This window comes from Peromyscus eremicus, chromosome 13 (assembly GCF_949786415.1).
Source record: "Peromyscus eremicus chromosome 13, PerEre_H2_v1, whole genome shotgun sequence".
Classification (NCBI taxonomy): Eukaryota; Metazoa; Chordata; class Mammalia; order Rodentia; family Cricetidae; genus Peromyscus; species Peromyscus eremicus.
This window is the reverse complement of record NC_081429.1, coordinates 42,868,381-42,885,038: the sequence shown is the minus strand read 5'-3', so window position 1 is coordinate 42,885,038 and position 16,658 is coordinate 42,868,381. Positions and strand designations below refer to the sequence as shown.

At 34.8% G+C, this 16,658-nt stretch overlaps 1 protein-coding gene across 1 annotated transcript in view; it reads right to left on the bottom strand.

Moving 5' to 3' along the window:
• The window catches only part of Erbb4 (erb-b2 receptor tyrosine kinase 4), a 708,187-nt gene that overhangs the window by 366,318 nt on the left and 325,211 nt on the right, over positions 1–16,658 (bottom strand). Inside the window, exon 4 of the mRNA XM_059278119.1 lies at positions 13,021–13,155. Coding sequence (XP_059134102.1) covers positions 13,021–13,155 — 135 coding nt within the window. The remainder of the gene's footprint in view (positions 1–13,020; positions 13,156–16,658) is intronic.

Sequence of the window (16,658 nt, the reverse complement as noted above, 5' to 3'; positions counted from 1 at the left end):
AACTTTGGTTTTGTAACTATTTGGAGGATAATATCAAAATCATCATCAGCTAATTCAGCTTAGATTTATTCTAATTTTACCCTGAAAAGAGAAAACGTGGTTCTAGGTATTATATTTCTCATGAAAACATTCAAAGGAACATACTATTGCTGATTGGAATGATGATGCCAGGAAGATTAATAACTTTTATCATACATGAAGTGATATGTTTGGGATTCAACCCAGTAATATATGTCCCAACGTCCAAACACTCAACCAAGATAACCAAGTCTCTAATTAGTGTTACTGTCAAGAAGAGAACCATCATTTACATTAAGGAGGAATGACTATCCTGAAGATATTGAAACATACATATAAAAAACAAGCTTTATTTCACATAATACCTGGTTTATGATGGGGTTAGTATAAATGTTGATATCTAATGGGCTTTAGGAGGCAAAGAAGCCAACTGTCAGGTAAGGCTGTTAAATGAGATAATGAGCAAAGACTAGTATTATTCAAAGCCACTTAAGAGATAGCTTATATGGGCTCAGAAGAAGATGGCTGGGGACCTTTGTGGAAACCTGTGGTGTATGCAATGAAAGATGAAAAGGACAACATGATGTCACATGTCAAGGACATTAGAAATGTGTTCTTGTCCACAGCACTACCTATCTCAATAACTACATGTGTATTTGGTTATACAGCATTGTGGTAGTTAAGTGATTTTCTATTTCATAAAAATGTATAAAATTGAATGACATAAATGAATATTAATATTTCCCACTGAGTGAAAGTATGCAGATCTCTGTTTATTTAGGCATTGTTTATTCTACTAAGAAAATGGCAGTATTTCCAACATGATATGTGAGATTTAATGAAATTGAGAAATGAAGCATTGATTGGTATCAGAGCTGCCTTTCTTTAAAATCATTTACATTTTTTGAAGGGATTTTCCTTGTAAAGTCAATTTTGTTACTCTGGAAAACATACACTGTCATGTAATTTAGACGCCCAGTTTAACGCTGTATTCTACTTCTCATTACTGAAGGAATATATATGCTCCAATTAATTTGAATTAATTCTATAGAAAATATTTCTGAAAAGGGAATCCTAGATTAAAACTGTTGTTTAATAAAGCATGAAGAAGTAGGAAAATAAGAGCGGCAGATCGGAGGACCTAGTTTTAAGATGGCTTTTCTTTTGTGCGCTTTTATCCATGCTTTTTATTTCTTTTATATATTTCTTTTACTTGTATTTTAAATAGAACTTTAAGAGAAATGTCACTGCATAATTTCCTCTCCACTTTTTTCTCCCCTACTTAAAAAGAGCACCTACAATTGGCAAAAGAATCACCCCTAAATAGAACATAATTTGTTCTTGCCAGGCAGGAGAATTAAATAGGAGCTGCATAGAGCTCCTAACAGCAATCTGGGTTCAAAAGCTCTGTTAGCAGGTCAGCAGCTTGATCTTCTTTATTCAGCTTCAGCCTGGTCCCTGCGGAGATAGGACAGCCCTGTCTCTGCTCTGTGAGGCAACCAGCAAGCAGTCTCCTCACCTCTGCTGAAAATATTACGAAGAAAGTGGTTTAGAGAGAGCCAAAATAGGAGAGAGGAGGCCCGCGTATTAACTTTCGAAGTGTCACTAAAAGGGAACTATTTGAACATATCTGCTTAAAGTTTCATGCTGTTTGTAAGCAGCTTTCTTTGCTTCAAGCTTTATTAAAATTGTAAGAAATTAGAAGAAATGGAAAAGGGACGGGAAACCCCGAAAACACTACTCCATTGTGAAACTGAGTTCCTTGAAGTCACCTCACTGGAAAAAGATGGACATGCACCCAGTAATGAAATCTGTGACTGGCGGCTGAAGAGCAGGACAGACACGTTTTTTCTCGCACTCAAAACAAATCAGAAAGGATGCAGCTGGGTGATGCTGACCAGTGTAGGTGTAACTGTCATCCAATTCACACCGTTGCTTGAAAACACCAAATAGGTGTTAAAATAGGTGCTATCTACAATCCGGGCTGCATTTAAAAGAAAATCAACTTTATGGTGCTTGGTAAATCTTCGCAGTTATTAATAACTAGTTTGAATCATAATGTGTTCTTTATCTACTCACATTGAGTCTTTTGCTTTATATAAATCCAACATTTTTCTATGACATTGTAATTTACTTATAGCAGTTTTCCTTTCTTTTTCCTCCCTTCACACCTCACACATACCCTTCCCTGATCGCTTTCAAATTCATGGCCTCTCTTTTCATTCATTGTTATCACATGCATATATGTATTTATATATACATGCACATTTTATAATATAACCCGTTGAGTTCATATAGTTAATTGTATATATGTTTTCATGTTTACTGTTTGGCACTAGAAAATGAATTGGTGGCTCTTCCCTGGGGAGGACTACCTTCCCTAATCTCAGTTTTAATCAGAAATCTGTAATTTATGTAAGAAATTTAAATGTTTTTATTAACCTATCATTTCTGATTATATTCTTAATTTTTCCAGGCTTAGTGTTCTTGAGATATTCACAAATGTAAGAACAAATCAGAGCTTTCTGTGGGGATATAAAATACCAAATAGTGGAATATCATAAAAGATATCTTACTTTAATCAATTCATCTAATATTAGTTTAATATTTTGTTATTATATGATATTTGAAATTTAAAAATTAAAAATCAATGAAGGTTTTCTCCTAGGCCAGAGAATCACAACTTTCAGATTAGCCTGGTCAATGAGATGTTGTTTCAAACAAAACAAACAAGCAAAAATTTAAATTAAAGGAAAACTAATTATACTTTATTTAATATTAAAGGAAAAATAAATACTGAGCTCTAATCATATATATCCTGTAGTGTATGCTCCACAATAGGATTTGCTAATCAAGTTCTAGCATAGGAATCTTATAGTAAGCCAGTGTTGTATAAATCTACCTTCAAATCAAAAAAGGAATTTTGAGAACAGAATACCATCTTTATGTTTGTTATTAAGGGAAAATAAAAATATTGTGTTTGTTTTGAAATGCAAAAAGGACAGGGAAAGTGTTTGTCACTAAGTTCCAAATATCTGTCATTCTCTTTTTTTCTTAAACTCATTACTACAGCTTAAATAATATATTGACTCTCACACAAAGAGATTGGGAGACTTCAATAGCCAACTCTCACCAACGGACAGGTCATCCAGCCAAAAACTAACAGAGAAATGCTGAAGCTAACAGATGTTACAAACCAAATGGACCTAACAGATATTTAGAACATTTGTAGATGGATTCTCATTTCTATAAAAGATTTATTAGGAACCTAATTTGAATGTAGTAGTTTGAATGTCTAATAATGAGCAGATGCTGACTTCAGTAAGTATAAAGAACAAAGTGTGAAATTGACTTAGAGATTCCATCCTCCATTTGAGGACAGCCTCCACATTTCAACAAAACACAAAAGAAATATACCTTCTTCTCAGCATTTCATGGAAATTTCTCCAAACCTCACCACATACTCAGACCCAAAGCAAGTCTCTACACACAATAGATAATTGAAATAACTTCCTACATCCTATCAGATCACTACAGATTAAAGTTGGATATCAACAACAACAGAAAGTTTACAAACTCGTAGAAACTGAACAGGTCTCTACTGAATAAAAAATGGGTCAAGAAATTAAAGACTTTCTAGAAACAAATGAAAATGAATACACAGGATGCCCAAACTTATGGGGCACAGTGAAAGGGCTGTTAAGAGGAAAGTTCAAAGTGCTAAGTGTCTACATTAAAAAAAAAAAAATTGAGCAAATTATATTAGCAAACTAACAGCACACTTTAAAGCACTAGAATAAAAAGAAATACACATACCTAAGGGGAGTAGAAGGCAAGAATAATAATAATCAAACTGAGGCCTAAAATTAATAAAAATAGAAACAATGAGAACAACACAAAGAATCAATGAAATAGTTTGTTCTTTGAGAAAAATCAAGTAGACAGGCAAACCCTGAACTAACTAAAAGACAAGAGACAGAATACACAAATTAACAAGATCAGAAATGAAAAGTGGCACATAAAAACAGACACTGAGGAAATCTAGATAATCATAAGGACATACTTTCTAGCACTTTGCTTCTTCTGATTCTCATGTGGTCTTCATTTATCATGGTCTCTTATTTCTTGTTCACCCTCTCTGTTCTTGATCCAGCTGGGATCTCCTGCTCCCCTAAGTTCTCTTTCCCTCAAACGTTGCCCTCCATTACTGCCACTCACATCCAGGTTGTTCATGTAGATCTCATCCATTTCTTTGTCATTGGGTGATCCCTGTGTCTTTCTTAGGGTCCTGTTTTCTAGGTTGCCTCCCTGGAGTTGTGAGTAGCAGTCTAGCCATCTTTGTTTTACATCTAGTATCCTCCTATGAGTGAGTACATACCATGTTTGTCTTTCTGAGTCTGGGTTATCTCACTCAGGATGATTTTTTCTAGATCCACCCATTTGCCTGCAAACCTCATGATGTCATTGTTTTTCTCTGCTGAGTAGTATTCCATTGTGTATATGTGCTAGAGAGGTCCACAGAAATCCACAAAGATACCTCCACAATAGACTACTGGCAATGGTTGAGAGAAATCCCAGACTGACCTACTCTGGTGATAGGATGGCCAAACACCCTAATTGTCATGCTAGAAATCTCATCCAATGACTGAGGAAACCGGATGCAGAGATCCATGTCCAGGCCCCAGGTGGAGCTCCAGTAGTCCAATTGATGAGAAAAAGGAGGGTTTTTATGAATGAGAATTTTTGAGTCCAAGATTGGAAAAACACAGTGACAAATAGCCAAACAAATGGAAACGCATGAACTATGAACCAATAGCCGAGGAGCCCCCAACTGGATCAGGTCCTCTGGATAAGTGAGACAGTTGATTAGCTTGGACTGTTTGGGAGGCATCCAGGCAATGGGACCAGGACCTGTCCTCAGTGCATGAACTCGCTGTTTGGAACCTGGGGCCTATGCAGGGACACTTAGCTCAGCCTGGGAGGAGGAGACTGGACCTGCCTGAACTGAATCTACCAGGTTGAACTCAATCCCCAGGGGAGTCTTTGCCCTGGAGGAGACGGAATGGGGGGTGGGTTGGGGAAAGGTGGGAGGGGGGCAGGAGAGGGAGGACAAGGGAATCCGTGGCTGATATGTAAAATTAAATTAAATTATATATTAAAAGAAAAAAATGAAAAAATAAGGACATACTTTAAAACCTGTATTCTACAAAATTGGATATCTTAAAGAGATTTAGACATTTTATATTTTATATACTCATGCATATATAACTACTTGTAATAAATAAGATTGAATCTATGAGAGTTTTAGATGAGCTAAGGAAGGTCCCCACTACATTTTGAAGATGAAATTACTCTCTTCTGGCCCCAAGAAGTAAAGTGAAGTACTGCTGAGAAATAAATTACCCCCATTTAGAATTCAGAAATTAATTACAGTTCTTTAATTTTATAGACATTGTTTGAAAAGTTGAATGAGAAGAAGTAATCACATAGGATGAAAACAGGATCCGTTTTGAAGATTTTGTTTCTAGAATCAAACAATACACATTGTTGTCCAGGAAAAAGCAAGAGGACATCAGTGAGAGGTGTACTGAGCTTACTCCTCATCATGTCCTCAAAATTCAGAGAGTGTACTTACTTGGGACCCTCTACTTATGGATGAAGAGATGATTGCCTTAACAGAATTATTATTATTATCATTATTATTATTATTATTATTATTATTATTATTATTATACAATGTGAGTTTTATTACTTTTATCTAACTTTTACATTTCACTAGAATTTATGCAGAGTGGTGCCGTAAGATGTTCTGTATGGCAAATGTTTTGCTCTGATTGTTTAGTAAATAAAACACTGATTGGCCAATAGTCAGGCAGGAGGAAGTATAGGCAGGACAAGGAGGAAAAGAATTCTGGGAAGTAGAAGGTTGAGGAGAGAGACACTGCCAGCCGCCACCATGACAAGCAGCATGTGAAGATGCTGGTAAGCCACGAGCCATGTGGCAAGGCATAGGTTTGTAGAAATGGATTAATTTAAGATATAAGAACAGTTAGCAAGAAGCTAAGTCTCTGTGTTTACTTGGTTGGGTCTGAGCGGCTGTGGGACTGGTGGTAGAAGAGATTTGTCCTAGCTATGGGCCAGGCAGGAAAACTCTAGCTACAAATGGCATCCAACGTGGTGGCAAGAGTTTCCACCTAAAAAATGAGGAAAAAGATTCTAAAACGGAGCTAAAAACAGCTTCCTAATTGTCTCTCTCAAATGAGCGGCAGCTGCCGGTTTGAGCTCCTGGCGGGTTCCTAGTGTGCATGCATGCTCGACCTGCAGTATGGCGGGAATGAGGCCTCTGCAGGTGGCACATTAAGCTGTGTGGTGGATTTAGCATTTGCTAGTACAAACAAAAAAAAAAGGTTTCTGGGCTACACGCTGCTTTGATAGAAGCATAGACCCACTATTTCTGAGAGTTGATGGCTCCAGAACTGGCGGAAAACATACCACCGCCATGTTGGGAAGCTGAAGTGGGCGGAGTCAGCAATGCCAGCACCCTTTCAGGCTTAGAAGGCTGCAGTTTAAAGCAATAGGCTCCAGCTAATATAAAAAAATAAGCCACGTAAAGATGGCTACCACACAGAGAATCTGTTCTCTTTGATATTCATAACTGAAGAAAAACATTTGATTACAAAAGCTGTTGAGTTATGTCAAAATGTATATTTTAAAGGTACCTTGACTTCAAAGTTTGGATATAAGGATATGTTGCTTTGGAAAGGAGGCTGTGCTTTTGTTTACGAGCCATGTGGCAAGGTATAGGTTTATAGAAATGGATTAATTTAAAATATAAGAACAGTTAGCAAGAAGCCTGCCACGGCCATACAGTTTGTAAGCAATATAAGTCTCTGTGTTTACTTGGTTGGGTCTGAGCGGCTGTGGGACTGGTGGTAGACAGAGATTTGTCCTAACTATGGGCCAGGCAGAAAAACTCTAGCTACAGAGTGGATATATACATTGTGAGACTCTGTAGAGTATAAGGGAACTTCTGCTATATATGACAAAATAGGCTTCCAATGGGGTAATGGTGTGTCTCTTTAGGGCAGATTTCCCTATGGCATAGATAAGTACCTCAAACTCTAACAAGAAAATGGACATTTTCTCTAACATTTTTTATCTTTTATACTTTCATCTTACCTTTCACTATTTAAAATTTTTTTAATTACTATTTTTATATATAGTTCCATACCTCTCTCTCTCTCTCTCTCCCCCCTTTTATTGATAATAGATTTATTTTTCACATAATATATCCTGATTACTCCACATTCCTCCCAGTTTCTCCCTACCCTGCCTCCCATCTGAATCGACTCCCTTTCTGACCTCATTAGAAAAGTCAGGCTTCTTTTTCTTCTTCTTTTTCTTCTTCTTCTTCTTCTTCTTCTTCTTCTTCTTCTTCTTCTTCTTCTTCTTCTTCTTCTTCTTTTTAATGAGCTTTTTTTAAATTATTTTTTTTCATTTATTTTAATACTGACCACAGTTTCCCCTCCTTCCTTGCCTCCCATTCCTTCCCCCCACCTCTCTTCTACCCCTTAAGAAATAAGACAGAGCTCTAACTGGCCATCTCTTGTTACCAGACAAAGCTTCCAATACTGGGACTGGGTCACATCTAGTTGTGTGTGGGCCAATGGATTCCATGAGAACCTCCAAACAACAAAGACAAGGGATTGTTTTCCACAAACTCACAACACTCACATAACTCATTGAACATGAAGAAGTTGACTTGATGTCTACATGGAGCCTTCACCTCTACTTGCTAGCATCTTTCATACAGGGGGGGTACTCTGAGTGCTACCAAAAGTAAGTCAGAAACATACACTGAGCTTCAAATCCTTTATCTGCAATGATGTACTGCCTGCAAGATATGCTAGGGCAATGGTGGCACAAAGCTTTGGGAGTAACCAACCTATATCTGATTTGACTTAAGGCCCACTCAACAAAATCTAACTCCTATCTGATACTGCATGGGTGACCAAGAACCACAGACTTGATATCCCAGGAACCTAGGAAAATCTAAATACTACTGGTCTAAAAAATAGTGATAAAATGACATCTAATGATACTCTGCTTTAATCGTCGATAAATGCCTTGTTCAGCCATCATTAGAGAGCTGCATCCTGCAACAGATGGGAATAAATACAGAGATTCACAGCCAGACATTAGAGAGAAAGAGAGAGAGAGAGAGAGAGAGAGAGAGAGAGAGAGAGAGAGAGAGAGAGACCTTTGAACATTCAGTCCCAAAGGGATGTGTCCATGAAATCCCTCCCCTCAGACCTCAGAACTCTGGGAAGCCCATGGAAGAGAAGGCAAAAAAGGTAAGAGCCAGAGCAGATGGAGGTCACAAAGAAAACAAGGCTCTCTAAACCAAGATGATCAAAGATTATATGAATTCACAGAAGCCAAGGCAGCATGCGCAGGACCTGCCAGGGGCTGCTACAGGTTCTCTCTGTATATATTACGGCATCCAGTGTATTTTTTCTTTGATTCCTGAGTGTGTTAAATAGTGAGTCTCTAATTCTTGGGCCTTTTCTTGGGCTCTTTTCCTTCTGTTGGTCTGTCTTGTCCAATTTTGATGTGGGAGGTTTTTTTTTTTTTTTTAATTTGATATTTTGCTTTGCTGTACTTTACTATTATTTCAGGACCTCACTTTCTGATTAAAAACAGATCTGACACATGGAATTAATGTAGTCTATTGTAACACATATTCTTAGATTGTATGCTAGTGCAGTTACTAATATTTTGTTAGGATTGTTGTATGTATTTGAATTAGAAAAACAATATTAAGGGTATTTAAAAAATGTTTTACTATGTGAAATTTGTGAAAAATCTGTTTTACAGTACTTCTCAAAATGTTACCTCTTCGATTTATGTAAATTAACTTACACTTTCCAATATGTATTACATTACCACTAATTTAAGCTCTGACTTTAAAATATTTCTTAAATTCCTGTAATTTGATTGCATGTATGAATTTACATAAATTGAAGTTGTCTATACCTGTCTTGATTGCATTTTAACTGTACACCAAAGTCCAAAATTAAAAGAGCACATCTATTTCATATAAATACTATAATATCAAAGGTGTAACAAGAGTGTTATTGTAATAATTCTAGTTAAATTCTATTTTCAGACTGCTTTTCTTCTAACTCAAGAGAGTTCTTTCATGAACATAGTGTGCAATGTTTGGGTATTGTAATTTTTAAGGCATATAGGATTCAATAAAACAAAAATTATAATGCTCAGGAATTAAAGCTGTCTGAACATCCTGTTAGAGAAAGACTGGTTTATGAAATTCTGCTTGTAAATTCTGTGTGCAAATTTTCAATCTCCCATCCCTATTCTGTAGCAAGCTGATATTTGGTTCTGAAAACCAATTTAGTTATGTGATATATCTGATAGGTTTGTATTGTTATAAGTAGTTTTAATATGGATAATAGCCCTTTTATTTACATTTCAATTACATATCAAATACTTTTCAACAAAGAACATATTTCTCTTTAAATATTTTGCATATTTATATTATGAATAAGTGATACGTAATAATATACATAAGGATATATTTTGTGAAATATTTTTAATAATAGTTTTTGGGAGTGTTCTTTTTTTTGCCTCCAATACAAATTTTGGATTTTTTTTTTCTATTTCTTGTCTTACCAACCTAAGACTTTAAGCACTCTTGTGAATTATTGAATAGGAATGGAAAGTAGACATCCTTGTCCTCTTCCTAATATTAGCAGACATGCTTTCAGTTTTTCTACTTTTAGCATGATGTTGACTATAGTTGTATTGTATATATCCTTTATTATGTTGGGGTATAATCCCTTGATTGCCAGTCCTTCCATGTCTTTTATTGGGAAGGGATGTTGTATTTCACCAAAGACACTTTCTGCATTTAGTTACAAGATCACATAATTCTTGACTTTGAGACTATTTATGAGATGGACAAATTTGTTGATTTAAATATGTTGAACCATCCCTGCATCTCTGGAATGAAACCTCAGGAAGACCAAATTTCTTGGACTAATATCCTGATGAATATCTTAAAGCATGATTAAGATTTTTTAGTCAAGCAGAAGAAGAAAGGAGCTACTTCTAAACTAGAAAACTCAGTTCATAAAGCCAGGAAATATTTGTAAATTTACTGAAAATCCTAAGCCATTTAGTTTTGTTTACTGTTAGTCACAATGGCGGAGTTTCAGGACACAGTTGTGGTCATCCTTCATTGAAAAGACATCTAGCATGCGCATTGTTAACACTGGTAACAAGACAAACAAGCACACATGCCAGATTTGATTCATTAGATTCCTAAAATTATGTGAGAGAGTTTAGAAATGTTTTAACATGAATAGATATGTTCTCTATTCATTAGCTATTAAAGTTATTATTTTCTTTTCTTTAAAATGGTTTTTCAAGACAGGGTTTCTCTGTGTAGCTTTGGAGCCTATCCTGGAACTCACTCTGTAGACCAGGCTGGCCTCAAACTCACAAGAGATTTGGGATTAAAGGTGTGTGCCACCATGCCCAGCTAAAGTTATTATTTTCATCAATTACAAATTTTCAAATAGTAGTGACAACTGTATTGTGGAAAACAGAAACCACAGATTATATCTATATTACATTTCGAGCATTTAGTAGCTTTTGAGTTGGGAAAAGTGGGGAGAGGGGAAATTGTGGTCAGAATGTTTTGTATGAGAGAAGACTCTATTATCAATAAAAATTAAAAATACATTTATTCATTTACTTATTACTAATTATGATGAAAAAAGATATCACAAAATTTGTGATTTTAACTTTTAAATTTTGTATGTCAGTGGTATGGGTAAATTTACACTTCTCTGTGTAATGACTCCTCAGAACTCTTTCATTTAGTGAAATTGCAGTTGCGAGCCAACTAAACAGCAGCCTTGATTTCCTCTTCTCAGACCCTGAATAGCTACACTTTGTATTTTGTTACTCAAATATGATTATTGTAAGTGGACTATATCAATGTATTCAATATTGTAGGGATCATATAGTGTTTGTCTTTTTTTCATTTTTTTCTGTTAGTAAAATAAAACCATAGAAAACTAGTATTTAAACAACAGTTAATTCATTATTGTCAGATACAATATCATATAGTAGATGGAATGATTTACCACCTAGAGCTGGTAATAACATTTTGACAACAATAGATGGCTAATCTGTAAAGGACCATTGACTACGAACCTAGTCTGCATTTTTAATTTTTGCATCTGATATTTTTGCATGCAAAACAAAAAGTGTAGCCACAGTTGCCTAATTATAGTCACAACCATCCAAATTAGCCCTCCAAAAGATCAGCACAAAGGGATACCATCTGTGAAAGTGTACAAACCCCATAGACCTTTCCTGCTTCAAACCCTGTAAGGGGGTTGGGCAAATTTCCCTCTGGCTTCTGGCTCAGACTTTATTCTTACATGATCTCATTTATGCCTTAAAGGCAAGTCTCTCTGAGAAGCAGGGAGTCAGCCGGCCTTTCCCCCATTCAACCAATACAACCTCCACCCCATATGATATTCCTTTATTACAGCCACCTGAAAACAGTAGCCATTTCCAAATCACGTCTTTCCCACTGTTAGCACCAGCAGATTAAAAAAAAATACACAAGAAATTTTACCTGTTAGATAACTTGAAAACTACAAAGACAGAATCTCATACAAATTTCTGTTTAAAGATGACAAGAAAATTATGTTACTCTACTTTCATAAAAAAGGGGTTTTAGCCTTTTATTAAAAACACAGCTGTCAGTTTTGATCAAATACATTCATATTTCCCCATTATGTTATTATGGCCATCATGAAATTTAATAATTGTCCCTTGGAGTTTGATTTCCCATAAAAGAGTCATAACACAATCAGCACTATTGCAAATAATTATGGAACTATGTGGAGAGAGTTATGATTTCAGGTGGGAAATATATAATAATAGATTGAGAAATTTAAAACCCAGGTTAATACTTGATAAAGATTCAGTTCTCATACAAATGTCAGTAATAATAAATGTGTGACAACAAAGCTTTATAAAAATGAAAGAGATTCCAGACAGAATCATTGGCACAGGTTTTGATGATAGTTCAGACACTATTTGCTTATCATTTCATCATATTAAATACTATTAATCTAAAAAATATCCTCTCTGGTAGAAGTAGTACTATACCTTTAAAAAATAGAGAATTTAGTGGTTTATTTCTGATTAAAAATGAAGAAGGTAAAGTGTTTCTTGTATATGAATTCTACAGTGACTCATTTTGCATTGTTGTGAATGGATTTTTTGCTTTTGTTTTTGTTTTTGATACAGAATTTCTGTGTAGCCCTGGCTGTCTTGGAATTCCCTTTGCACCAGGCTGGCCTTGAACGCAGAGATCTGCTTGCCTCAGCCTCCTGAGTGTGGGATTAAAGGCATGCACCACCACAGCCCAATGTTATCCATAGGGCATTAGTGAAAAATCAAGGTTTGAAAATTCTGAAAGAGAGTAATTAGAAGCATGATGCTGGTCAGCGATCTGCTGTATGACACAACTGTAGGAAGAAATAACTGAGCTTTATAATGGATTCAGATATCAAAATATCACCACTGGCATGCTGAACAAGATAAGATGTTCACTATAACACAGGGGAAAAGAATATTAAGACATTAGAGAGGACGATGTGGGCTGATGAGATGAGTCAGCAGATAGAGGTTAGACCTCAAGTTTGATGATATGATTTCAATCCCTATGCCCTATGTGCTGGAAGAAGTGAAACGATTCCCACAGGTTGTCCTCTGACTTCCATGGATGCACTGTGACATAGACAGACAGACAGAAACACACACACACACACACACACGCACGCACGCACGCACGCACGCACGCACGCACGCACGCTCGCACGCACGCACGCAAGCATAAGCACACACAGATAGATAAACAGATGTTAAAACCGGATGATGGGAAAATCTACTCACATCCGAAGCTTCCATTTGTTGACACTAGAGTCATGTTGGAAGGCCACGGGTTCCGAACGATATCTTGCCAGTGTATGGTATCAGCATAACACAGGAATTTGTTCTGGTCTACATAGACGCCACCATTTAGAATTTCTGTATTGGAAACAAAACCAACCATCAATTTATTTTTAAAAAATGTTAGCCATCTGAAGGCATTGTTGAAATTATTTTCAGTGTTAGAGTTATATTATGAGCCAGGATGCTTCTAGAAATATTATCATTGATTCACTTACCTTGATTTCAATACTTCAGAAAGTTGAAAAGTATAGACCAAAAATATAAATAATTCTAATAGACAAACCTTCAATATTTTGATAGAGATATTTTTAGTATCTGTAACTTTACCCTGAATTTATAACAGTATCACTTGTAGTGTTTCATAATCTGCTACTTTGGTTTAATATTACATATTAAGTATGGAATTACAATTACTATTTTATTTAATGATAATATAACATACCAGAATATGAACTAATTAATGTTATTTAATGGAACTCTTGTTATTTCGTTTTTCTTTAATTAATCATTAAAATAAATTTCCAAAAATATCATTCCATGGCCACAGACTGTGAAGTCTCAAGATCCTTGATACACACTTTCAAATGTGCCTTCTTTAGAATTTATTAAATCTGATGTTTACTAAGGCCCATACATTAGTAATAAGCATAAAGTAAAAAAAATAAAAATTAAATGTTCTGTTACAAAATATTCATTCCCACTTGAAATGTTATCAATAGATTGGTCAATTATTAAAAAATAACACAAAGCAAGATGTTATATCATTCCTGTTTGGCACTGGAACCTGGAAAAGTTATAAAAATTCATGAAGGCTACTTTTTACTTGATTTTCTATTAAACAACTAATACTGATTAATTAAACTATTCCCCAGGCACAATGTATGATGACATATAAAGAGCTTCTTTCAGATACCTTTAAGTTATTCAGAAAAATTAAGATAGTTCCTCTGAAAAATGTTAATATAAAGAAATTAGACATACAAATAGTGCTGTCCTGCTTATTATCTACTAGAGTTTCTCTCTGTTGCCCCGTATATAATCTTAGAATCATTATATGATCATTTGGAAACTCCATCTACAAACTAAGAAAAACAAGTAACAGTCATTACAAAAAGTAGGATTAGATGCAGTGTTGGACTAGCTGCTCTACAGAGTCAGTTTATTTCCTAGATTTTCTGAGTGCTTGTATTATTCACTCTAGATACAGAATGCCTATGTTATCTAAGACAATGTTTTGATGAGGAGGAAACAGAAGGCTCTCTCTGGTATACAACAAGCCATAAATGGATACAGAAAAAAAAATGCTGTATATACAAAATGGTACTTTGTTTAGCTATGAAGAAGAATAAAATCATGTCATTTGCTGGAAATACAACTTGAGATAATGATACTAAATGAAATATCTGATGCAAGAAGATAAATATTAAATATTCTCTTTTATTGTAGAGTTTAGATATTTTATAGGAAGATAAGAACATAAATGCGTGTAAATTGGGAATGTAGGTAAAGAAGAGATATGGGGAACAAATGAGATTAATAGGAGGTGCATAGAGACAAAGAGAATAAGAGTTTAGATAATAGAAGTACGTGATGTACTCATATAAGATATCTATGAAATCTATTGTTGTGTATAATGAATATATGAACTTAAAATTCACTAAAAAATAAAATGTAAATAATAACTGCATTTCATTGTTCAAAAAAAATTTCCATTGGTACTTTATGAAAGACAGAGGAAACAGCAGTTTAAGGACATATTGCTAACCAATAAATTCCAACCAGATAGAGTGTAATAGTGTGGAAAGACAGTCATGCTCCTTTATACCTAGAGTGTCATCTTCCTTGTGCAGTTCTTCAAAGTTTGTAATATTGTTATTTTCTCCTTTTTGTGTGCCTGGTGCAAGCTAAACTTTTAAGAGCTCTCTTAAACCAGTGTGAAATGAATGAACAAAGGAATGTGTAGCAGCAGAGTAGCATTTGCTGATGCGAAGTTGGTAGCACATTCAAAGAACCTGGTGGCTCTGCATGTATTAAATCCTCTAGATTAATTTACATTTTTCAAAGAGTTCCACTTCAAACTCAGTCCCATTCTCATCATCAATCTTTTCACTGCCTGTTGGTTCCACTTCTTGAAGAGGAGGAAAAAAAGAAACAAAGGGGAATTAGATAATCTTTCTTCTTCTAAAACCTAGTTCATTATTTTTCATGACCTAACCATCCAACCTTCATCAGAGCAGAAGGGAGATGTAAGCCTGATTGTAAAAAAGAATTTCTGTATTAATGTTTGGCATTAAGTTTCTATGGGAAAATGTGCACAGATTTTATACTAATAGCTTTCTCATGAGGCACTGTGAGATACTCTTCAGGTCTAGGAATAATTCTTCATTAGGTGAAAAGAAAGAGTATCCTGACTGCTATTCAGGAAATGAAGGTTATTTTTCAGTCTACATTTAGAAAACTTCTACTGAAAAAAAAAAATACACAAGGAGTGAGGTAATAGCTTAAAACATTATGAAAACAAACAAAAGAAAACAACCTTAGTTTTCAGGAGTAACATTTTAACTCAAACTGTTCACATGGAAGAAACACACTGTCCATTTGCTACTTCCTATCTGGATATTCTCAAATAGAATCAGATTGTATTATGATGAATAATAATCTTCTCAAATCTCTTTCTTCAGCAGAATTAATCAACTACTATTATTAACATTTGTTTCTTAGAAATATTACATTGGAGAGTTTGGCTTTTTCTTGGAAAAGGGATACAGAAAAGAGACAATAATAATTTAAAAACAAGCTTACAGACTAAAATTTTGAACTAAGGCACAGTCATGGTCAATCTGGATGATGCTTTTTGACATGAAAGAGCTGAAATCCAGATTCCTCAATCAATTCAGTTGGGAGATTTATACATTTTTAGCTTTCAATATGGAATAGTTTCTTTGTTTCAGCTTAAATAGCTGTTTTGCCTTTATGACATATATCTTTCTCCACTTTTGAATGACAAAATCCCACAATTATAACAAAGTAAGTTTTCATCGACATTTACAGAAATATACTAAGGAACATATGATGTCACATTTTAAATCCTTGTCTATAAAAATATTTTCAGGAAATACTCTTACAATTATCTTTAAATATGATTTAAAGTTTTGTCTGATTTTATAACATTATAAATATGTAAAATATTATTTTAGTATTACTTGTGAGAAAATACTTGATTAGGTTATTTTTCAAATATGAAACGTCTAGGGGATGATTCCTACCCATACAAATATACTAACAAAAGAGTAACCTGATATAATTGACTATGAAGGATTTAACTTACTGTCAGACAGGACAAAATTACCAGAAAAACAGACGGATTTGGGGAGATCTTACTCTGATAAAATACCAAAAAAGTCACTCACATTTACATCTATTTTTAGTAACTTATAAAAGCAGCAATGTTTTTATTTGTTTTATTGAAGATTTATTTGAAAAAAAAAACCCACCTGTTTCATAACCACAGTTTCCTTTTCCCTAACATGAAGCTAAAGTAAGTAATAATTAAATTTTAGGATCTAGATAAAAAAAGA